We start from the raw sequence: 26,006 nt of genomic DNA, 5'->3' as shown, positions 1-26,006 counted from the left end.
GATTGTAAAATAGTTATTGTAACAGAAGATAAAGTTATTTTCGTTGTCATAATGTTGTTACCAGAATTATTAAACAAATAAATTGTTGATACTGGCCATGACGTCTGCTATTTATCGGACTGACGCAAGGGCGGATGCAGAATGAGGATCAGGGGAGGGCCAAATTAAATTTTCTAATAAAATTGTGGTACATTTAGAATTGAAATATTTAGTACATATTGTAGTTTATAAAACGTCCTGTTATCTACAGCACTGCAGTAAAATAATACTTAAGTATATCTGGTAAACTATGATAAGGAACTAGGAAAAAATTTAAAAGCTATTCAGGGTTCAGAACAGAGGGAATGCCACTGTGGCCCCCCCCCCCCCCCCCCCCCACTTTCTGGATCTGCTAGTGGACTGAAGTGGCAACAACGCCAATTTCTCACACAAAAAAAACATGGAGCTGTCCGGACTAAGTCTCAGAGTATCTATTATAATGTTAATCTAGAATGGATAGTATAGATGATTACATGAACACACTGAGAACGAGCTAACATCAGCTGATGTCAAATGTTACAAGTACAAGTCTCTCAGTACTCACCAGAGATGTGTAACATCTAACCTCGGCAACGAGAAAATTCACGTGTTCGCATGTTGCAAATAAGCTTATAGGTATTAATGCCGAGGGGAATAAATTTCAGCACGTTGCATTTTCAACTATATTTACTGACGCGAATCACACGTAGTTTTCGCACTTGCCGCTATAATTCGCTGCCGGAGCAACTACGTCAACTATCGAATCATTTGATTTTCAGAGCGAAATTTTAAACTATACAATGAAATGGCTCCGATAAAAGCAAAAGATACTTGAAAAATACTAAACTCCGGCTTTGGAAATAGTTTTCGACAAGGAATTTGATTAAAATACCTCATTTCTTGTTAAAATTCATTAAACAGTTTATGATATAAAGTTTACATTTGGCTTTGTGAACTTTGGTTCGCTCCATCCGCCTCAGATGGCAGCACCGTGGTTACACATTTCCGTTCCACGGGACTTTCGTTCCATTCACAAAATTACTCCTACCAAATCAGTAGGCTGTACCAAGAAAAAATATGTTTACATGTCAAAAAATCATAGGGAAAAAAACCCAAGAAATTGGGCTGACTACGGCGAGACAGTTGGAAAACACAGAGACGCACAGACGAACCCAATACTGAAACTGAACACATACTTAATATGGACAACACGGCAGCACGAATGATGAAATTATTTCAAATCAGTCTCTCCCATCGCAGCGAGAATCACTCTCAAAGAACTTGATTCTTGTCTCGGTAAAGGTCTGTGTCAGTAACTTAAAATATTAAACACAAATTGAACTCATTGTGTTCCGTTTTTAGGGACTTTAACCACATATTTCTTAAGTGGCTTCACCCAACATTATATATATATTGTTGCTAATTTAATATTTTTACGATAATTATTTGGTAGATGTGTTATGAAAGTTAATTTTTAGGCATTTCTTCTGGTGTGATCAAAACGCAGTCAGTCAAACAAGAAAACGTTAATTTAAAACATTTTTATGGACATACTCGGTTGCTGGTTTTCACTGTACGTCATAGAGAAACCACAAGAATGGACGAGACAGAATCATACACAAACACAATATTTGTCGCAATCTTCAGTAAGAAAATAAGAACTGGATGCAAGAAACAAACACAGCGGAAGAGTCTGTTCACGAGTTCGGTAACATTATAGTAACGCAAAAAAGTGAAGGAAGCCTTATTTGTGCTATCCCCTACAATGTCAAATTTTTTTGGACAAAAAATCCAAAATTTAAATTATTTTGATAAATTTAAAGAAACAATAGTAGCACGAACTGAGTCGTTCAGAGTGGAAGGTTCTTTTACCGTTTCCAAATTAAATAAACTAAAATCGTGTAAATTAAAAAAAAAAACACTTGAGTACAGTCGATTTTTAATATTTTAACCTTTAAATTTGTTTAATGATACACATGAAAAACATTTGAAAACAGATGATTAATAATGAACTATGAGAAACGAGAGTAATTTAGATTTTAAGTAGGATGTTGTAGCACACCAGCATAAAATTGTAAATGTTTTATATAGTACATAATTATTTTAATTTGTAAATAAAAACCTAAACTAAAGATTCATGTATTGAATTGTACATTTTGAAATGATAAAAAAAAATTGGCGATTCAGATCAATTTCCTTGTGTTTCGTGTTTTAACGTGGATTTCGGCGTTGCGTAGTGTATATTTTTGACTTCCATTTCAACTGTATGAAATATCACTATAAAATTGACTGTTATAAATTGCAGTAGATTTACGGACTTTACAACGAAGAATTCGCCTCAAATAAACGAATAGTTCTTCCTATTCACAGATTACTGTATCTTCGTAGAAATTACGCTGTGTATCAACTTCCGAAGTATGTTTTCTTTTTTTCTTGACGTGACAATGTCTAATAAATCGATGAACGCCGGCTGCACGCACGAAAAAGTGTCCCGTTACGCACATTGTTCCGTTACGCTGAGTCCCGTTACGCCCATTGTACGCTTGCGCCGCATCTATCCCTCTTCCACTTAACTGTTTATAAAGTGAAGTGAAAAGTTAATGTGGTTTTCATTGCTTATTACAACAACAATTTCGGCAATAAAGGTTAATTATTCTTGCATTTTAAAAATCTGATTACTAGTATAATATTAAGTATTTATTCTTTTATTATTAAAATAAAAATGATAAAATTTTATTCATAAAGTATGCAATCATTTCACCAATGTTTTGTTATGACGTTGTCACGTTAAACTATCGTCCGTAAACCGACTTTACAGACAATCAATTTCTTTTTGGTATAAAAAGGGCAATCGTGTATATGGAAGAAACATGTGTGTTTTTTGCACGAGTTCTGATCAGTTTTTGAATGTTTTTTTTTCTTATTTACCAAGATTCATTTTCAAAGTAAGTGAACTTTGTACCCGTAAATTTACGAAGATCCATGGATATTTTTTTAATCAGCGTTCCTCGTAAATTTGAGGTGAAAATTTTAAACAGTGTATAAGCTTGCCTTTATTAATACATATATCTCTCTCATTTACAACTCCCCCTCCCCCCCCCCCCCAAGCAACTGCTAAAACAAGCTCGAAATTTGTCTCCAGCGGCATGACCAGACGGCGGTACAGCCGCGCAGAACAACTGTTGTGGTGTGTTGTTCGGACGGCTGGGTTGTTCGCGCTGCGGACATCGCGAGTGTGTTACGCCCTTTTCGCGCGCCGCCGCCCGGGCATTGAAGAAGTCCGGGGGAAAGGCCGGAGATATGTAAGACCCAATCTCCTCCGGCTCGGAGTGCAGGAAAAGAGGGAACGCCATGGAAATGCGTGTGGCAACTTCAGGTGTGCGTGTGTGTGTTCACGGAGGGGAGGGAAATCCGTCAGAAATTTTCTTTGCACAGCATGATGAAAATTACGAAGAGAGAGTAGAAAAAAAAATTGTATGGCACCCGAAGAAGGAGAACCCAAGTTGCAAGATTAAGAGCTTTGGGTACGATATACGTTCCTCATCCACTTCGCAGAGTCCTGCATTCCACAAGCTTAGGGGCGGCCCTCGACCAGATACCTCCCTGAAAGAAACACAGAATGAGTTCTTCTGTCCCTTGAGGTGGCCGCCTGAGCTGTTGAAATTGTCCACCTTAAAGTTACGAAGATCTTCGCAAATTTACGGTTTATGTTCGAAAATTAACTGTACTGAGTTAAAATAATAATCTAATTATACATAACAAAACATTGTAAATCATGTTGAATAAACAGTAAAAACATTATCCTCTTCACGATTGTTTACAACAAAACATTAAACTCGAAAGTTTGAAACAGGAGTATATTTTTACGAAGATCTGATTGTATGAAATCACGAAAGAACTCTTCGGTTATTTCTATTTTTTTTTCGTTGAAAATTCGGCAAACTTACTGTGATTTCTAACAGTGCTACTGGGCCACCAAATGGCGTGAAAAACTCCTGGTGTCCACGCGCCATTTACAATTCTTTAAACATTTATTAAAGTTTTCTGATTCCGAACAGCATTTAAGAAGCATCGCACTAGTCTGGACAACTTTCATGCCATGGTTACGCCTATAACGCGTGCTTTCTGGACTGTGAAAAGGGCTAAAACGGGTGTTTTCACGGAAGTTTTCTAGGTATGAAAAATTCTACACACAGCATTGTAAACGGCATAGGGAAGTGCAAGAAGTCTTTATCTTTGATATTACACCGCTTAGATTTACAGCTGGCGGTCTGCACAGTGTTTGCGGAACTACTCCAAACATTGCATCGTGTGACACTGTCCTGTTGAACTTTTTGCCGGAATTATCGCACCACAGTCATTCGCTAGAGGTTCACTTTCTTGCACAGAAAAAAAAAATTCTGTACTTTTACAAAATATTTCTTTGGAAACCAGTTGCCAAGAAATATATTGTAAATTTGTGCAACACACTCTCTACGGTTATTTTTTAATATATGAAATTAGTTTTTTCCGATATAATACTAAGTATTTCATGAAAATTGGCGCATAGTTTGATATTTTAATTGATGTTTCATTGAAGCATAAGATAAACGAAAATTCAATAATTGAACTTTATTTTGTTTTATTATGCTTATTAATGTGCGCAATTAATACTGAAAAGCTATTCAGGTAACGGTTTAAAATAACTTTAACTATTGGAGGTGCTGGGACGAAACGAAACATGAATACCCGTGTAAGAATCCGATCGCAGTATTTCTACGAAACACTGTTTTGTAGCGATACAGTTGTTTTCGTGTGAATTTACAAATGTACAAATATCTGTAATTTTACATGAATATTTGTTCAATTTACAGGAGAAAAATAATTTTCAAAGTTTGCAATTTAGCTTGGATAGTCTCATTTTTGAAATATTTCTTCATAAAAATATTCTGGGAGTAGCAATCCTACCCCAAGCTTCTGTCCGGTCAATTTTAGTTACTTCGTCCTCCGCTTGGCAGCGCCACCTTTTCCAGATCTGCGTTCCGAAACGTTAGTTCGCAAGTAAATTCTACCCTTGGACTCTTTCTAAACAGGCACAGTAAAACTTGCATTAGCTCTTGGCATTGTTCCAAAACTGATGGTCAAATCTGATGGTTAATTGCTTCGATGATTCTACTGAAGGGTGAAACATACTTTAGATTTCGATGGGTAATACCTAATACATAGAGACCTGCAAAATTCGCGGATTCATTCGGTGATAGGCTAGAATTCAAACACATATACCTCTTAGATAATTTTGCTATTGGCTTACTGTTCATCTGAACGAATCTCAACCAGTTATAAACCCTCAACCAAAGAAGGATCGAATCACAGACAAACCAGCTGAGACGACTTACAAGTCGGCAGCCAATGAACTTGCGTTATTTGCCCGAGTGTACAGGGGTATGTGCAGTCTATCCTGAAGTCCATCGAAACCGCGAATTTTGCAGGTCTCTACTAATACAGAGTAAACTGAAGCCTGGGCACAAATATACACTAAGCGGACATAAATGTATCCAAACCACCCGATGAAATCAAAATGAGAACGTTATGCCATGGTTACATATAAAACTAATTTATTTTACCTAAAAGTTACAATATATGCGTTATATTGATGGATTTATATTTTTGTTATTTGAAAAGGTTATGATACTCAGTTTAGAACTTTTTCTCCTTTATTGGACACATAGGGTACATCATCCGTTCACACACATTAAAAACCATTTGAATAACTACTACCAATTGAATACTTTACTTATAAATAAGAGACCATACATGTTCGCGGATTATCCCTACTCATGAAATTACGAGAACGCAGCTCAAATGTATGATGGTATTCATTATATCCTCTCTTAAAATAGTAACGTGAATTGGTATAATTATAGACCGTAAATATTCGCGGATTCAACGACCTCTGGGATAACCTCCATCCTATGCTTTACGAGGAAACCGACATGTTCATTGCTGGCTGACTTCTGAGGCGGTCTCGACTGAGCAGCCTGTGATTCGATGCTTCTTTGGTTGATAGTCTCTGATTGGCCCAGTTCAACTGCGTGCCAACAGTTGGATCAGGAGAATGGTACACGTATTTGAATTTCAGCCTATCACAAAATTAATTAATAAACGTTTCAGGTCTCTAATAATAAGCAGTATTGCATAGTATAATGAATTACCGTTTATAGGTGTCACATTTTATTTAAAATTTGTACTGTTTGACCAAAAAAAAAACTTGTTGGTCATCAGATATCCAAAAACATACGTATTAAAACATCATCTACTGAACACAGGACAAGATGCTTTTCTGTGGACTGGGAGGGAGGAGGGGCAGTCTTTCATACCACTCCCCTCAGATTCCCAAAAACAGGCCTATCAAAAATTTATTCTTGTAATAGCGTCATTTGGCCCATTTTCTCCCGCAAATCCTGGTTTCATCCATGCGAATTGGTGTGATGTATCTCTAGGGGCAGGCATTTTTCGCGAGAAAAAAAATTCTAAACGCCTATTAGACTGCAACAAGGTACATCCAAACCAGCTGTTTCTTCTTTGTGATTGGCGGCCGTCTGCGAAAGATGTCGTTGCCTCATTTGAACGAGCCACTCAGGACGCGTTTTTCTTCCGCACTCAACCACTGGCATTGGTGTTGCAACAATCGACATTTGCCTGGAAGAAAACTCATCCACTTACGAAACACAAGACGATTTTACAACAGTGTCTTAACTTTAAACTGGTCTCGGGATCTTTTCAGCGAAATATGAATGCCGCTGAAAAACCCGGCGGGTGAAAGTGATTATAGAAGTTTAAAAACTTGCTGGGAAGTCGCCGTGTCTTGCTGCAGGCGGGGTTTCGGTGGCTCGATGCTCTCACATTCCCGTCTGCCGTGACTCCTCGTTGTTTGCACGCCGGCTTCCTTATCGCGTCACTGGCGTCCGTCGACCGACGCATTAATGGCTATCACAAGATGGATGCACGGTCGCTCGTCCATTCGAACTGCGACATCATTTCACTACCTCGCCCACTCTGTAGCTGGGGTGCGCGAATGAAAAAAAAAATATATTAATTATCTATATATAGCAGTAACAGTAACAGTAGGTCGTACGCACAAGATTTGACCGCCATGTTTTCGGACCTACTGATACACAATATCTAGAGACCTGTAAAATTCGCAGATTCATTTCGCGATAGGATAGAGTCCAAATACTTTTGACATTATTTTGCTTCAGTGATTGGGCCACAGTTCATCTGAAGGACTCTGGGCCAATGAAAAATCTTTAACAGAAGAATTAGCGACTCACGATCATTCCAGTCAACAGGTGTTACGAGTCGGTAACCGATCAGCAGATGTAATTTGCACGAGTGCATAGAGGATCATGGAGTCTATCCTTTAGGGATTTGAAATCGCGAATTGTACAGGTCTCTATAACAATAGTGCATGTGACGGTCGTGTGCATGGGAGACAGACAGGTCATGCGCATACAAGGGAAATGAATATATTTTATTTCTGTTACGGACGCATGGCGCAACAGCTAATGAGAGTAAAGTAGGAAGCAATTTTGGTGGAACCAGAGCAATTTTTATATTTGTCAGTCACTTGGAGGCAAGAAATTGTCGAGATATTACAATGCTCAGGTGTAGTTTCTGCTTGAAAAAAAATTGTTAATAAAAAAAATTTCGTGGTTAGAGTGGTTAACTAAATTTTTTATGTAATCTTTACTTATTTACACGTTGAAAAACTGTGCTCACAGTTTTCTCGTCAGAGGTCACGTGATGATCATTTGGAAGTTAATACAGTTATACTTCCTAACACAGCCAACAGATGTCGGATACATCGCCAAATTTTGATCGGCTGAAATTAACAGAAACTGTTCAATTGTAACCCAACTTTTCACAGGTCGTGCGCATGGCCTGCTCTGCACTCGCTTGTGTTTTTTTTTTTTTTTTTTTTTTTTTTTTTAAATCTGAACACAGCCTATTTATTTCCTTTCCGATCCGCTCTTTCGAACACACGCCTCGACCTTAAGGTCCCGTTGCACGTCATTGTTTTATATTTACGTTTAAAGCTGTTAAACTTGTAGACCTTGCGAGTGGCCGAACTTCAACAAAATGAAAAATGCGCATAATTAGCTGGCAAAGTTAAATTTTTAACGTTTTTGTGTAGTATGGATAAGGAGAACCAAATTGAATAAATAACTGAAAATATTTGGGTTTAAAGGCAATGCTGGTGGCTTCTACGTGGTATGGTTTATATTTCTTTCAGAATATTTAATTTAATTTTATTTAGACTTTTAAAATCACACAAATTCTGAGAATTTTAAAAATGCTAGGTATAATTAAAATTATTTCTGAAAGAAAATTAAACCGTCACATATTAACCTAAAAAAGGTCCCGTTTTATGTTCCATTTAATTATCCTTACCCAAACTGCACAAAAACGTTAAAAATTTAATTTTGCCAACTAATTATGCAAAAAAGTAATGCGATATATAGCTTGGCTTCTGGATTGTAGCCGCGTCCAAGGCGAATATATAACCGACGTTTCGGTCAAAATTGCAGTCACCATTATCAGGGTAGAGCTACCTACTTTCAGTATATCACCGACGTTTCGATCGACATTGCAGTCGCCATCATCAGGGTAGAGTTACCTACTTGTTCCAAATTTCAAACAAAAAGTCCTAGTTACCCCAATATATTTCCAATTTCTGCTATTCTCACTAAATGCATAAGAACAGCAAGAAATAAACTGGAAGTAATAGTAGTGTAGTTTTCATTATGGCCATTATTATTAGCAAAGTAACATTAATGCAGATTTTGAGACAAAATAATTTCTTTATTAATAAATTAACCTTGAGTTCATGCTTAGATGTTCTCAACCTGATAGGACAATCATGCTTAATCTTGAAGCAGTTATTAATACTTACTTCATCTACACTGAGGTGCAATTTTTACTGAGAGAAAATAGTAATCACAAATTATGTCTAATGGTTATTTTTTTAAATATTTACTTAGTTGTACTAATCCACAAAAAAATCAATTCCCCACGCAAAATGTGTTTTTATTCTACTAAACATCTTGTATATTTATAAGAATAATTTCAAATATTTGTTTATTGTATGGCTTTTTTTACCGAAAGAAAATTATGGTAACTTATAATGTTTACACGTTTGCGTAAATTATAAAACCATTTAAAATTAAATGTATAATGTTTAAACAAAAGTGTAAATTTATTTTATGATATCTCCTTTGACTTCAAAGTCCGGAACGTTATCTTGACACGCCTCAAGTGACGTTGTTATCGGAATACGAAAATAAGTGACTAATATCCGTTGCGTAAGCAAAGAATCTCGGAATGGCTGGGAACGATATGTGTTATTTTCTTGCGCGTAATTGATTTGTAATAAATCATCCTATCGCAGTGTTTGTACAAATAACTTTAGCTGCTTAGGTCACTGTCTCAATCTGTTGCCGGCAAGTCCACATCACAATCGCGTTCAGCACAGAAATGATCCGTTCCGAGATGGAGTGTGCAAATTGGAGCTCATAAATTAAATTAATTTCGTATTTAGTTTCCTTTGCTTGAAAACTGATGGGGAAAAAAAGTACATTCGAATGAACATCTTTATTTGTGATGTTTAAAACGTTTTTGGGGAAGTGCACGGTTTCTGGTTATCATCTAAAAAACAAGCCTTTTTTTTTGCAGTGTACACTACGTTCACGAACACACAAGATAAGGAATGACGTATCCAAACGTATCCAGCAAAGAAGGAGAATGCGGTTTTTTTAATAGCTAGACCTATAATTATTTCTTTATTTCTCAGATTCATTGGATAACAAAGTAGACTTTGAAGCACATATAAATGTGCTTCGCGTTGATGGCTGGACTAAAGTGCTCTTATAAACAAGTTGAAGAAGTGGTTACCTAATCACGTGTAAGCCGCCTAAAGTATTTGACCTAGTTGACAACCGATGAGCCACTTGAAAAATGAGTTTTTATTTTTAAATACAAATATTCTCAAAGAAAAGAGTAACAAATGTTATTCTTGGAATCGAGTTTATCGCGGACCATTGATATTAAGAGTGGAATGGTGGTGAATATGGCGGAGTAAAGAGTGGAAAAATTTCTCCCATACGTATTGGGGATATGATTTTAGGCCAGAAATATTTTCACGGTCTACTTCTAAATAAATTCTATCATACATGTAACACGTATTTCCCAATAGTTTATAATTTTAAGTACCTTCCAATTTAAATAATAGTGTAACGAAAAAAAAAAAAGAAAATTTAAGATAGTGCATAAAATTAAAGCTTCACAAACTTCAAGTGTTTGCACCGTAAATGCTTGGCAAACTTTTCACTTGGAATGTCCGTACGTAGCTATATATATATATATATATATATATATATATATATATATATATATATATATATATATATATATATGGTTTGGTATTGTCTGTCATTTAACAGCTGGATGCCATTAACAGAATGACACCCAATTCAACAAACAAAACATGCATTAACATATATTACAATTACAACAAATAATTCTTTAAACAAAACAAAGATACATACAATTGAAAATATGCATAGAGTGAAAATACATGTGACAATACAACACACAGACAAACATTCATAATATGTGCTAAAGTAAAAAGAAGGAAGGTAAATGTAAATGAACCATTTATTCCAAGTTATCCATCGTTGGTATAGTAATTCCTTCTCAAGCGAGAGTATCTAAAGGCAGAAGAATTTCCGAGAACTTCAGTGGGAAACTGGTTCCCTGAAGATGGCGGCTGCAATATAGACCGAAACGTCGGTGAAATCTTCTCTTTGGACGCCGCTAGAACCCACAAACCAAGATACTTTGGAGTGACTTCAGCCGGTATTCCAAGACACAAAAATAACGGTTTAGGTGTTGGATATGCTACACCTCTACCCTAACCGTATTCCCAGTGCACGATAGGACACGGCTAGTCCCTTGTAAGGGATCGTATTTTGGTGTCCTGTCCGTTGCCGATCTGTTGCCCAAATTCCGCGCATGAGCAGAGCCCACTTTTTCGTTGATTTCGTCCAGATGGTGGACCCGCGTCTGGCGCCATTAACTCTAATGTAGTTACTTCTGTGATCATCTTGGGACATACCAAGCGTGTTGGTGTGCCAAATGAATCTTTACGATATCAAAAACTATATTGGAATACACTTTATTCACAGTAATGGCCATGACAAGATATAATCGCAAATTAAAAAGTTCTTTTGCCATTAAAATGGTATAGATGGTTGCTAAACGTCCGCTAGAAGCGTTGTAACCAGTTTCTAGCCTCGGGCAGGACGCCGTTTTTTAAAAACTGTTTGCCGATTTGTTTCCTTACGGCCCCCGCTAGTTAGGTCTCAACAAGGCAGTGCTTATTCGCGGCCTTACCCGACCGTCTTTGAATACCGACCTTCAACTTCGGAACAGACACCCACTCCAATGACTACGCGAAATTTGGCAGGTCATCGTCACTCTGGTCCCTCAGAGGGGCGGAGCTGGCGCAGGCCGCGCGTGTTTACGCAAGCGAGTGAGATCGGGCGAAGGTGCGAGGGAGGAGGAGTGTTTCTGGCGCAAGGGACGCCGACGAGAGGCGATGTTTCACGGGCTGTCGCGCGTTATCGCGTGAAGGTGCGTTATCGGCGCGCTGGGGGCCCCCCGAGGCAGATAGCAGACATGCGCCGGGAGACCGGGGTCCCTCCTTTTTGGCGCGCCGACACATCCATCTTGGCCGCGGTGACAGTCCACCTCCCTTCCCCGCGCGGCACCTTCGGCGACGGCAGTCCTCTTGAAGTTCGCCGCCTGCCCGTCGTCGACAGCTGGCCCGCGGAGTCCCAGCGCTAGTGACGTGTCGTTCGCGAAAGATCGGTTAAAAAACGAACCAACGAGAGCACAAGATTCGTACGCCGTGTAAAGAACGAGTTGTCACTCTTCATATATTCGACATCCCGCTGTCGGGGGTCAGAACTAAAAAAAAAAGTACAAAATTAACGAATCTTTAGAACGAATCATTACACGGAAGTGATTCAAAATAATCGATTCTGTTCTTTGAGAGTCGATTACTCGAAACGGATAGTCTGGTTCGTTCGTGAAATAACTCATGTAATCGGGAGTCAGAGTAATAAGTGATAGCAGCGTGCTCGTGTTCTCAAGAGCGAACAAAGAAAAAGGGAAACACAAAAGGAGTGGGAGTGGCGGAGAGCGTATCAACAAGTATCGCGGTACAATTGTCATTCACGGATTGTCGGTGAGAGCTGTGAAATGTGTTCACGCGGATATTCTGAAGCACGGATACGTGAATGGGCGAACGAGTTGTCACTCTTGAGATGTGCGACATCCCGCTGTCGGGGTCCAGAACTAAAAAGTACGAAAAAAAAAAACGAATCTTTCGAACGAATCATTACACGGAAGTGATTGAAAATAATCAATTCGGTAGATCGAATCGTTCTGCCCATCACTACCCAGGGCTCTATTACTAAGCGGTAGAAATTTTACGTTTCAGCCCAGCTAAACACATCCACTCGACCACTGGGGGATGGCTGGTGAGGGGAGGGGTGTATTGGGAATTAATCCCCCCTAAGTTCTGTAAACGTTTCCAAAAAAACATGAATATAGCATGTTGCTGTGTGAGAAGCCACATAGCCTAGGCTACTACTGTAGAAACATAAGTCTGTGTGTTATTTTCACTATGTAATGTAATTTCTTTTTTAAATAAACGTGTTCAAATTTTAATTTTTTTCCGGTTTTTTAACTATGTTTTATCCCGTTAAAAATTCGTTGTTCAGTGTTTGGCCCATTCAAAAGGTTTGACTCATTTACATAGTGATGTATTAACACTTTACGAAATTCACCCATGCCTTACTAAGCAGGACATTTTTTTTTTTTCAAAAAATAAATTTTATTGGAAAAAATTTAAGTAAAAATAGTAATTTTAAACGCTTGTACGTGTCACACGAATTCATGACCATTTGTTTTATGATTTCTACATCGTGTTCGTAGTTACGATCGGTATGTATGCACGTGTATTTTTTGATACTTCCTTACATATATGTTTAAAAATTTATTAGTTTTTTTATTTAATTTATTAGCATCCGAAAAAAAGTGAAAATTATTTTAAAAGTCTTTAGATTACTTAAAAGTTATATCAAACATAACCTACAAAATGTTTTTCAAAATGGTGACGTTTCATTTACTCTGTATGCGAGAATAATTATTACTCCATTGATGGAAAATCACTATCATACGTGGATTTTAACGAGCCTGCTTTCAAACAAAATCCACACTTCTTGTTCATTGGCAAGAGAGATAGATACATTGCAATAGGAGGAAAAAGTTCGAAAAATATAAATGTGTTTGAAATTTCCAAACATTGAAAATTGGACAGTAAACCACTCAGAAACGCAAACATGCACTTTTTTTATATTTTCATTTGATAGCGATGTTCTTCCCTACCCAATGCAATGAATGTTTTATTTGTTTAAAAACCAGTAGGTAATTTGATTTTTACTTTAATTACATTTCTCTCATTTTCACCGCTGGAAAAGAATATAAATGTGTTTCGAAATAGTCTCATTTTGTAAAGTTTTGTATTTAAAATTAGAAATCAACAAAAACTACATGTAGAGTAAGGTCTAGACAATGTGGCTTGCTAAGGTAGTATTTATGTTTACGATGAGGAGATACAGTGGCTTTGCAACGTATTATTTAACGAAGTAGTGTTTTAAATTAGTGTTGAGTGAAATAACGTATTTTTGAGAAAACAACAAAACAAAATGAGTTGGCCTAGAGCAAAGATTATTTTACGGATCCATTTCACTCCAGGCCAGATTCAACTTAAACATTTATATAATTAAGCCTTTTTAGAGTGCTCATTGGTAGGTAGCAAGATCGCACTCTTTAGCGGGTTGCAAGTGACCGGGTAACCACCACTTCTTTTGTTTATAACTGGCTCAGGGTCGTCAGTGGCGTGTCAAGAAGACCGTGGTCCAATCAACAACGCGAAACAGATGCATACGTGATTCAAGTCTATTTTGCTACCTAATAAATCCGCAAAATGATCATGCACTGTTAAAAATGTTCACCTTAAATTTACGAATAACGCTGGTTACAAATTATCCAGGGATCTTCGTAAATTTACAGGTACTAGCCTATGTTACTTATGTTATACATGACTCAATAAGAACAATCTAAGTATAGTATCTAACACTCAAAAACTTAGGACACCTACAAAAAACTCTTAATTCTTCTTATACGCGTGTGTTTACCTTGTAAAAAGAACTCGGAGTTCAAAATACAAATTAGTTTTTACGAAAATCCGGTTATCTGAAATAACGAACAACGCTTCGTTTATTTAAAATTAATTCTCGGTAGAGAAGTCCGTAAATTTAGGGTTAATTTCTAAGAGTGTGTTTCTAGAAGTGATATTTTCTTATCAGCGGGAGTTCACCAGAAGTCATACCTGGCGTAGTAAGAACTCAAAACCTGACACAAGACGCTCACGAAAAGAAACGGCTCGCGTTATACCCTTTCATGCCCCGGGGCACCTAAGGCGCGTTCCCGATGTTTGCTCCACTATCTATGGACGAGCCAGTAAAAAAAAAAAAAAAAACTCTCTCTTTCGTCCCTATCCACCCGGACCTCTCATTCCCTCCAAGATATGAGGTGTTCTGTCCCCTAGTCTCTCTCTCTCTCTCTCTCTCTTCCCCTCTCTCTCACACAGTCCGCACCCATCCCGTTGTGCGTGCTGATAACGCCTTGTCGTTTATTACCTTGTCGACCACATTACGTTGTTTATCCCCGCCCCGGCAAACAGAATTCGAAACTGATAACCCACTATTGTCGAGGCCGGCCGAACCGCGAGAGAGATTTTACTTTCACAGGTAACGCAGTGATCGCTGTTCCCACGCCGCTACACTTTATTTGAAAATTTTCCAACCTTTAATGTTACCAAGAACGCGCTGTTTTATCCAGAAATAATCGTCGATTGACGTGTACCGTCGTAATTGGCCCAGCGCGATCATTAGATCTTAACCGCTTCGGAAATGAAATCACACCTACCATCTTGCATCGTTGACAAAACCTTCAAAAAGTCGTCAAGTCTGCAGAAGAACACCCCCTTCTTCCTTCCTCGCGCGTATTTTCAATGTTTACAGGAGAAACACGTAACTCCGGGGTCTAAATCTGGCGAAAAGTCTACTATGATCCAGTTAGCTGGAGCTACGTAGAAACCCTTGTTTGTGTGAAGTGCACTTGTCGTTGAGACGTTCGTAATTTGACTGTGATTTGTAATAGTGTAGCTCAAACGAAATTTATTTTTCCTCGCTTTCATCGCAAGCGTAAAGAAGCGGAGATGAATATACGTTCGCCATAACGTGGGATTTTTTAATTATTTTTACCATAGAAAATTAAAAATACCAGATCTTTACATGAAATAATTTAGATTCGAAAGTTATTTTATAAACGCAAAATAAAAGACTTTTAACTGTGTACATTATACAATTATTGACTGTAATGGTTACGTAATGATTTAACACTGTCACGCTCCTGAGCCGCATTACAGGCGCAAGGCAACACTGTAAAATAAATTTTTTTAAAGTTCCTAAACATGCACTGTGATTTTATATGGGAAATTTACAGTAAAAATTATTACATATTTGCTATGCGTTTAACTTATTCTAAACAAATGTAGGAGAGATACCGAATCCATGGGAAATTTCTGAAGCAAGATTTACGTAGCCTACAGTCAATCGCAGAAGTATTCGCCTACGAGCTGGGTTGAAACAAGAATTAATACACATATTAGCTTTATCATCACCTCTACTCTACGTTTCAAACAAGTCGTCAGTCCAACTGCCTTTGACTGCGAGCATTAACGAAAAAAAATTGTTTATTGTCGTGAAGTAGACTAAATAAGAAAGTGTTCGTAACAGTTGTCGGAAACAGTTCACTTCGTTGACAGTGTTGAATCATGCGTGCAGAATCGAGGCAGAAAGAGATCGGGTGCACTGATTTAGGATTAACTAGAGTGAGTGCGTGTGAGTAACCACCTGCAAGGCAAAATTGGCAAACGAGAGAACGAACTGTTGTTGAAAGTGAACACATTTTCCAACTACATAACGAACGGAAAATCACAACGAAAGATTGCTGGAACTACAGGAATATCACGAACAATAGTAGCTGGTACTATCCAGAGATACGAAACTAGTTCTTCTGTGATTAATAAACCAAAAAGCGGATGACCAAGGAAGCTTGTCCCACGAGAAGAGAAAAGTATTGTGCTGTTGGTGCAGCAAAATCCTCATGTTTCTGGTCCTGTGCTTCGATCTGATGCAGAAGCTGTTTCAGGGAAGGGCATCAGCATCGACGCTGTAAAACGGGTCATATAAACTGCGGGACTATTGGGACGCATAATCAGTACGGGGCCCTTTATGAGCAATGAAAACAAGAAAAACAGTACTTTAACAAACCACCGAAAGTTTGAAGGAGGCCGTTATTTACTGATGACTGCAAATTCGATTCATTTCATTCGTCGAACAAACTATCCGTGTCCTTGAGAAAGAAGAACCTACGAGCTCCATTGTAAGAACCTGCAGCCTACATTCAAGTATGGGGATGTACGTCAGCAGTTGGGACAGTTAACTATCAGGTTATACCTGCAACTATGGACAATATGGTGTAGGCTATCTGACTGTATTTTAAGCAGAACCTGAGGCCTAGCCTACAGAAGCCGACATTGGTAGCGCCTGTTACTTTTATACAGCTAGGTCGTCAAGGAATGCCTGTTGTGCAATAGGTACACATCACGTTCTGCAAACACCACCCCAGTCTCAAGACTAAACCCCATTCAGCACTTGTGGCCTATAATAAAACATATACTGACAAAAAACGGATTAACAGTAAAGAAAATCTTAAAGAGTATTTTTCGAAAGAACTGAACTAAAATTGTCCAAATATAACTCAAAAACTTGTAGAATCAATGCTAAGAAGACTAAAAGCACGATCACTTCAAAAGTAAATGCCACAAAGTACTGAATTGCTGTGTGTAACTGGGAACTGTTTTTTTTTATTTAGGTTATTGTACTGGATGAGTGTTAACAATGTTAATTAAACCAAATAATGCGTATCAAAAGGTACGTGTAGAATTCACGTTAACATTATTGCTTTTATTGACAATGGTCAATGGAAACATTCTTTTGCAATCAACAGGAAGTTAATTACTTCCACTGTAGGTATAGGAACTTAAAAAGAAATTGGCGTAGCAGTCAATTTTGTTTCTTGGTGGAATTTTGCACAGCAGGTAGAAAACAGAAAGAAAGTTTTTAAATCATGCATTTAATTGAACTAGAAGATTAACATTCCACAATCAGGCCAGATGGCTTAGCAAGCGGCAAATTACGAATAAATTGAGTAAATAACAGTTTCAAGCAAATTAAATCAATTTTACAAACGACTATAAATATTCCAATAATCAGAAAAAAAGGTATCTTTTTTTGAGGGCAATATGTTTTGACCAATTATTCAATATGGGTTTGTACATTTAAATAACCTTGACAATTATTAAGCCCGCGCGGCATGAAACAACCTGACGCATAGAGCTGATTTGAATGCGAAGCAATAATTTTGTCAGAATTTTTTTGTTCCTATTCGCGAACGTAAACAGCAAACATGTCACCGCCGCACAACACAATAACATTACGTGCACGTATATTTTCGCTCGATGTATAGTCATGGGAGGGGGGGGGGAGAAAAGGGGGTGGGGGGTGAGCCCGTTGGTGGAGCCTACATATGGCACACGGACGGCCCAGTCGATGACAAATTATTTGCAACTGTGGCCTCGTGCGAGGAGGCAGGGAGGGGAGGGGGTAGTGTCAGGACGATCCCCGAGGGTGCAGTTGCAAGTGCGGCTGCAGATGGCTGCGACCCCAAACACAATAACCCTTTGGCCGCGCTATTAGCTTCCCCCCACACCCCTGAACCCCTCCACGGCACGACAACCCCCCACACGAAGCCGACAAAAACACCGCGACGCGCGTCCTCCTGTATCGCGTCGAACTAGGCTTGCTCCTGCCGCGTTAACTAATAAAAGAAACGTGAGCAAGTCTCCCAGTTATCGTCAGAAATGTGCAACATCTCGCGTTGCGAAATAAACTTATACGTAATACGAAACTCGGACACGCAATTCAACCTGAAATTCATTAAAACAACGCCGAGCGTGATAAATATTACGCAAACTGTATTTTCAACTGAATTTCTGGACGCGAATCACGCGTAGTTTCCGCACACGTCGCTAGAATCCGCTGCCGGAGCAGCTGCGTCGATTTTGAAACATTCCATTTGCATGCTGAATTTTTTAAAACTATATAACTGAACGGCTCCGATGAAAGCGAAAAAAAGACTTGAAAAAATACCACTATCTTCGTAAATTTACAAATAATTAGATAACTTTCGTTGAACATGAATACAAAAGAATATATTGGTACACTAACAAAACATTCGAAAACTGGTCAAATCTCCCGTAAGAACACTCTTATTTTTTCCACCTATGTTTAGAACAAAACAACACAACTCGGAAGTCGAAACACGACATGGTTTATATGAAGAGCCAGTTATTTGAATTTACGAAGAACTTTTGTTTTATTTCAGTTAAATTATTCGTTGAAAAGTCTATAAATTTAACTGTAATTTCAAACAGCGTGTATAACAAAGGCCGTATTTCAAGAGTAATACAATTACACGTTTTAAAAAATGGTGCTATCCACACTTTAATGTTCACGCAAGTGAAAGGAAGAAAGGTTGATTTATTTCAACACTCATAGAAATTGCACTAAATTTTATGGATATTTTAACGAAAAATTCACATCAAATAAACTAAGAGTTGTTCATATTTTAAGATGACACGATATTCGTAGAAATTACGCCCTATTTCGACATCCAAGTTCGGTTTTTAAGGTAAGCGCACACGTAGAAGAAGTAAGATTGTTTTTTCTCAGGAGTATTAACAAGTTTTTGAAAGTATTGCTAGTGTACCAAGAATATTTTCGTGGATTTATATTCACAGAAATAAGTAAACTTAGTATCTGTAAATCTACGAAGATCTCTGGGTAATCTGTAGCCAGCATTCTTCGTAAATTTCAAGTAAACATTTTTAACAGTAAACAAACCACGTACTTAAATATTTCAAGTATCTCAGCCACATAATTTTCAACAATTAAATAATCAAGGGCGAAGATTAAGAAACAAAATTTACCATATTAATTTCAACAATTTTACTGCCGTACCAATTTATTTACGGTTTATGTTACATTTTGGCCTTCCTTAAGGCACATATTACACATTTAGAAGATTTCAAATACCATAACGTAGTTTATATCGAACAGCGGTATTATAGCTGCCATTCCCAAAAGCGAATTTAATACTTAAAGCTAACGGTGAAACACAGGTGAAACTTTTTTTTTTGTTGTACGGTAGCCAGTCACTATTAACAAAGCGAAACAATATACAATTGTTGAAACAGAGATGACATTGGAGTTGTACCAATATGTATTTGAATCAGGCCTTCATTATTTTTGTGTTATGGTCTCATTACAGTAAATATTAAATCCGGAAGGCACTCCCACTAATACTGGTTATACTGTTAAATAGTTTCGGGTGTCTTCATTAAATTACGGGTGCTATGTTAACTTACTTTGAACATGAATCCGCAAGAATAATATTGGAATAACAGCAAAACATTAAAAAAAAAAAAAAAAATTTAAGACTCCTACAAAAATATTCTTTATTTGTTCTTCATGTGTTCTCACCCCATAAACCGAACTTCGAAAGTTTAAATGTGGCGTAGTTTTTACGAAGATCCAGTTATCTGAAATAACGAAGAACTCTATGTTTATTTGAGGGGAATTCTTCATCGAAAAGTCCGCAAATCTTATGCAATTTCTAAGAGTGATGGTCTACTACGCGTTTGCACATTCAAGTATCCTGGTTGACTGTAGTCTGCATCATGTTACATGTCTCTAAATTTGAAAGTCCCCAAAATAAGTCTACCGGGTATCCGTCTGCCACGGTTGTTCTGTCAAACAGCGTTTGTAGACAAAACTACATGTGATAGTCAGTATTCGTAAATAGTCATCGTGTGTTTCTTTGGAAGTGGCAGTTGGAAAATGGGTGCCCACTATTAAGTTCTACTATTGGGAACTGTCGAATTCAGAGACAAGTTAGATGACATTATGCATGACTTTACTGGTTGTTTCTCTAGGCTCAATCTGCATTGCACTGTCGAATAATTTTAAATACCTAATTAATTTTAAACACTAAGAATATTATATGTTTTACTGCAGTAGAGCCTATAATCTAAAATTATCTAGAAATTAAAATTTAAATTATTTTTCCTCCAAAAAAATAAGAATTGAGTATGTTAAAGAAAAGAAATGTTGAAACTATAATATGCATTTCCAAAAAAAAATACACTAAAATTCTGGACAATTGCTCTAGCATATATACTGCCAAGACTTGCAGTAGGTAGCATAGTGCTAATAATGAAGGGTTTTTTATCATCAAACATTCCAAAAAACTTTTCTGATGGTTTAAATAGGCCCAATTTAATTGTTGTTTAATGAACTATTTAAATCTAAGGCTAACACGCAGCAGGTAATTTATTTTTCCAGGTTTTTTATAGTAAAAAATATAAAACTGGTTAGTAAGAGTAAAGATTTTAAATATAAATAAACAATTCTCTTAATTTTAACATTATAATTTACAACGATTACACAAGTCAGACAAAAAAATACCATTTTCAGAATTTCTCACACAATTACAATTTATAGAAAAAAATATTAGTAAAACGTCACGTTTTGAAAATTTAAACGAATAATTTATAATGGGTATCTACTGTGTCGATTTTGTGTAAATATATACTTTGTCTGAGAACATGTGTTCTCAGAATATCCATTTTCTCTATCATCTTAAAATATAATCCTCTTCAAATTCGTGAAATCTAAAAAGCGTTAATGTAAAACATATTATTTAAAGTTACATATTTATAATTTTATTTTTTAATAGGGATGTAAAAAATATGCTTTTCTATTTTGCCACTCTTTAAATATGTGATTTGAATAGTTTACACTGGAGGAAAGACTTTGATCGCAACATAAATCTTCTAATGTCATATTATTTAGCGTTTCTTGTGCATATAATTTAAACAACAGACTTGAATACTGGATTGTGCAGCTTGTGCTGAGAGCAGATTGTGTGTTTGGTATGCTCGAGCAGGGGAACGAAGTTCTTCTAAGTAACGACAACCAAGACGAATACAAATGTATACTTAAAAAAAAAAACAATAATTAGCACATGCAATTTCGTTTTCAAGTAAAATTACCATGATAAATGCTACATACGCCATGATAATAGTGGTAAAAATATCACGATAATGGTAAACATACTGTGGTAATTGTTCACATGACATAATATTTGGAAAATTTACATGAAAATGCCACCAGTACCACGGCAATTGATTGTACAATTACCATAATAATTGTACAAGTACAATGATAATTGTAACAGTACCATAATATTGGTATAGGTTTATACATGTGCCATAATATTTGGGCAAGTAGGCCTACCATGATAATTTTAACGGTAGGTACTATAATATTGGTATACGTGCCATTATAATTGTTACAGTGCCGTGATATGAGTTCAAGTACCGTGATGATGGTAGGTAATGATTGTTTCCGGACGCTTGCAGGAGGGCGCGGTCTGTCCGGGGACGCGACCGCGGGCGCCGTGAAGACCGAGTCTCCGGCGGAGGCGGCGGAGGCGGGAGGCGGCGGCGGCGGCGGCGGCGAGGACTCCAAGAACGACAAGAAGAACAAGCGGCAGCGGCGCCAGCGCACGCACTTCACGTCGCAGCAGCTGCAGGAGCTGGAGGCCACGTTCGCGCGCAACCGCTACCCGGACATGAGCACGCGCGAGGAGATCGCCATGTGGACCAACCTGACGGAGGCGCGCGTCAGGGTGAGTGAGCCTCGCCGACTCCTCCACGCAGCCCTGGGCCATTTCATTCCTCAGGGTCCTTATACATGACAGTTACTATAACTAGGTACCGGAAAAATTCGCGGGTTCAACGACCTCCAGGATGAACACTCCATAGTTCTACGTACACTCAGTCAAATGTCACCCACTCATTGGTTGCTGTCTTGTGAGACGTCCCAGCGTAGCAGCCTGTGATTCGATAAAGCTTTGGTCGGGTGTTTCTCACCGGCCCAGAGTCATCCAGGTGAGTTGTGAGCCAATAGCAGAGGCAGCACTGAGGTATAACTATTTGTATTTTAGCCTATCGCGAAATGAACTCGCGAATTTTTCCGGTCTCTAGCTATAACGTAATGTTCGCAGGCTTTCACGGCCATTGTCTGAAGCAGCTAGGCTTCTTGGTTGTAGCCGCATCCTTGGCGAATAATTCACCGACGCAACGTTTCGGTCGACATTGCAGTCGCCATCATCAGGGAGCAGTTACCTACTCAGTAACTGCTCCCTGATGATTGCGGCAGCAATGTCGACCGAAACGTCGGTGAATTTTTTCGCCAAGGTCACGGCTACAACTCAGAAGCCAAGCTACTTCAATTACTATAATGATTGGAAAAGATAATTGTAACAGGACCATAATATTGGTACTTGTACCACAGTGATTGTACAAGAACCATAATATTGGAAAGTATAACGATAATTGCAACAGCACCATAATTCTGGTAAAAGTAAAATGATAATGCTACAAGTACCACAGTTGTTGTACAAGTGCCATAATATTGGAAAGGGAATAATGATATTTGTGACAGCACCATAATATTGGTACAAGTAAAGTGATAAAACTACAAGTAACCACAGTAATCGTAGAAGTGCCATAATATTTGGACTAGTATAATGATAATAATTGTAACAGCTCCTTACCGGGACCTTACCGGGGGAAGGAGGGAATAGCTAGTAAAAATGTAGGAAATTTTTTTAAAATAAACTCTCGAAAACTCATTTTTATCTTAAAATATTGTGATGTTCTTTAAAGAAAAAAAATTACTTGGGTTTGTTTTATTAATTGTAACGATCAATATTCCCGTGTAAGTGGCGCCGTTATACGAGGCAATAAAATCTTCGAATTTTAAACTCAATTGAATTCGAAAGGTATCGAACAGCACTTTAAATCAGATGCGAATAAAAATTAATTTTTATCTGTTCCGATTGAAGTTTTTATTTTTGACAGAAAAGCTAGAAAATGAAAAGGACCTTAAAAATAAAATGGCCAGCTCGGATCTCCGGTAGTTGCGGGGCCTTGGAGCCGCCCCCGATTCTATAAGGTGTTCCATAACCCATGTCAAGCAGAGAACAAACAGTTCACACGAACATTCATCACGCTTCTGAATAAAAAAAAATTCAAAAAAGGATCGTAATTTTTTAGTTATAGGCATTTTTTTCAAAAGATTTTAAATCCCCAACGTGCACCAAATTTTTTTTAGTGCCAATAAGAACTTTTACTACGCAACTACAATTAACTCTACTATTGGTAACAAAGCAAAATAAATTAAATCATGCTATTTGGGGGGGGGGGGGGAAATTATTATTATTTTTTTCTTTTACAGTAGCGCATGCTTGATTTTATTTAGTATTTTTTTTATCAATGGCAGGATTATTTATGATTGCGCAGAAAAAAATTTTAGTCACAATACTTAATAATTTTGTGCAGAGTGGGTATTTAAAAACTTTTGACCTATGCCTATAGCTGGAAAACGACACTTCCTGAAATTTAGTTTTTTTTATCCATAACCGTGATTTATTGGGCTATCAACTGAACTCAGCTTGATGTTGAGTTATGGGACATTCTATATAGTGTGAGTACCGGCCAGCTACCGTCTGTTGCAGTTCTCATCCTTAGTTTGCATCGTGCATTTTAAATGGGCATTTACACTCTCTTTCCAATTCTCGAATCTGGCGTTAATAAAAGCTTAATTGGGTGAAATTCAGCACAATTTTACGGAATAGACAAAATTTAAAAATAAATAAATATATAAAAAGACATTTATGCCAAAAATAAAATTGTAGATTTATTTTTATATTGAGTACCACCACCTCGTTACAAAGAAGATAATTTTTCTGTTTGATTAACCTGTAAAATTGCCTGTTTTTTCTCTAATCCGGCCCCAAAAGTCTCACATCCTCCTAAATATTGTTAAAATGTGAAATCTGCATTTATTTTTCGGAAATAGTAAGATGCAGAACTCGCTCAGTTAAGTTTTCTTTTCACTTTTTTATTTTCTATCCTCCTCTAGAGTGTGTATTCATAGAAATAAATATTATTTATTTAAAAAATGATGAAGAAATAAAAAAATCCTCCCCCCCCCCCCCCCCCCCAATGTTGCTCTTTTGCAGAGCCTTGGGCTACAGCGAAGTGTCAAAACTCGCCTTCGTCTAGTCTAGAGGGTAATCCAACACCGCTCTGGTTGGCCGGCCATATTGCGTAGGCGTCTCCACGAGTTACTTGTTATTTCTATTTCTTCTTGAGACTCTCCAGACCCGGTCCGTTTTCAACCCCCCCCCCCCCCCTCCTAACCCCTCCAGAAAACAAACAGCCCACGGGACGGCGTTCCGATACAGCTCTTCAGAGACCCCCACATAGCGATCCATTAGTCAAGGAAAACATTCAGTGGCCCTCGATTAGGTGACCCTCGCATCGAAGTCGGTGTGTGATGGAACATGAAGCTAGCGAATCCACCCGCCCACCCGCTTCAACGGCACACAAAAGTAGGGGGAGGGGAGGGAGAATTTATCTGTACTTTTACAGAAGATTCCTTTGCAAACCAGTTGCCAAGAAATAGTTTGTAATACTAAAAAAAAATATATATTAAATGTATTGTAACTTTGTAAAACATATGGCTAGGTTTTTTTTTTTGCAAGAATGAAATACGTTTACCGGGATACCTAATACTGAGTAATTTATTACGAAAATTAGCGCATAATTTTATATTTTAATCGAATATCCCTGTTCCATTAGAGAAAAAAATACAGTGCATGCTGCAATCACAATAGCACGACGGTGGCGATGCTACAGAAAAATATCGCGCTATTGTGAACATACACAAACGAGAATGTTTTCGCTGGAGTTAGACGAGGTTTTGAAGATAATGTTGATACTCCGAGATGATTCTTAACTAATCCATGTTCACAGTAAGTGCCGTAGAAATTTCAACACTGAAAGATATTGTTTGGAAATTTACCATAAAAATAGTTGGGTGTATAACTAATTGTAACTATTATTAAATGTGTTTCCCTGACATCATATGTGTTTAAGAAAAATAAAAAATAAAATCCATAGGAAATGTTTCTATACAATCTATCTACTTAATAAAATTATAACACTGATTGACTTGACAGACTATCGCACAGTTTAAACCGGTGAGTCTAGAAGCATGACATTTTGCATGTGAGTTCCTTGGGTATACAGCGTAGGTGAGCACTAGGTAAGAATTTTTTAAAACTTATTCCCTAAAGGGTTAAATAGGGGATGAAAGTTTGCATGGAAGATTGTCATCTTTGAAGTTAAAAAATGGTGTTTATAAATAAAAGTTATTTGTATCAGAGTTTTTGGTAATTCGTCAAAATAGAGATAATTTCTCATCGGGCACGTGGCTAGTACGTTATAACTTTATATTACACTAGCTGCAGTACCCGGCTTTGCCCGGGCTGAACACCGGGTGATATATTGTCCGCGAGTTACAGCAAAATGGATAGCGATATGTCCAGTGTGTTGGACATTAAGAAATGACACATAATTACTGTTTGTGTATCTGTGACCTATGATTTTCTGTTTACCCAGGGCGATCGGTTGAAAGGTTTAGAAGTTGATGCACTACAGCGCCATCCAGCGGCGAGTTACAAAAAAAAATGGATGATAAAAACACTTCGATGTGCCA

General features: G+C 37.7%; 1 protein-coding gene across 1 annotated transcript in view; it reads left to right on the top strand.

Moving 5' to 3' along the window:
- The window catches only part of LOC134528114 (pituitary homeobox homolog Ptx1), a 204,037-nt gene that overhangs the window by 68,601 nt on the left and 109,430 nt on the right, over positions 1 to 26,006 (top strand). Inside the window, exon 4 of the mRNA XM_063361392.1 lies at positions 21,797 to 22,065. Coding sequence (XP_063217462.1) covers positions 21,797 to 22,065 — 269 coding nt within the window. The remainder of the gene's footprint in view (positions 1 to 21,796; positions 22,066 to 26,006) is intronic.

The sequence above is a fragment of the Bacillus rossius genome, chromosome 1, assembly GCF_032445375.1.
Source record: "Bacillus rossius redtenbacheri isolate Brsri chromosome 1, Brsri_v3, whole genome shotgun sequence".
Taxonomy (NCBI): domain Eukaryota; kingdom Metazoa; phylum Arthropoda; class Insecta; order Phasmatodea; family Bacillidae; genus Bacillus; species Bacillus rossius.
This window is presented reverse-complemented; position numbering and strand designations above follow the sequence as displayed.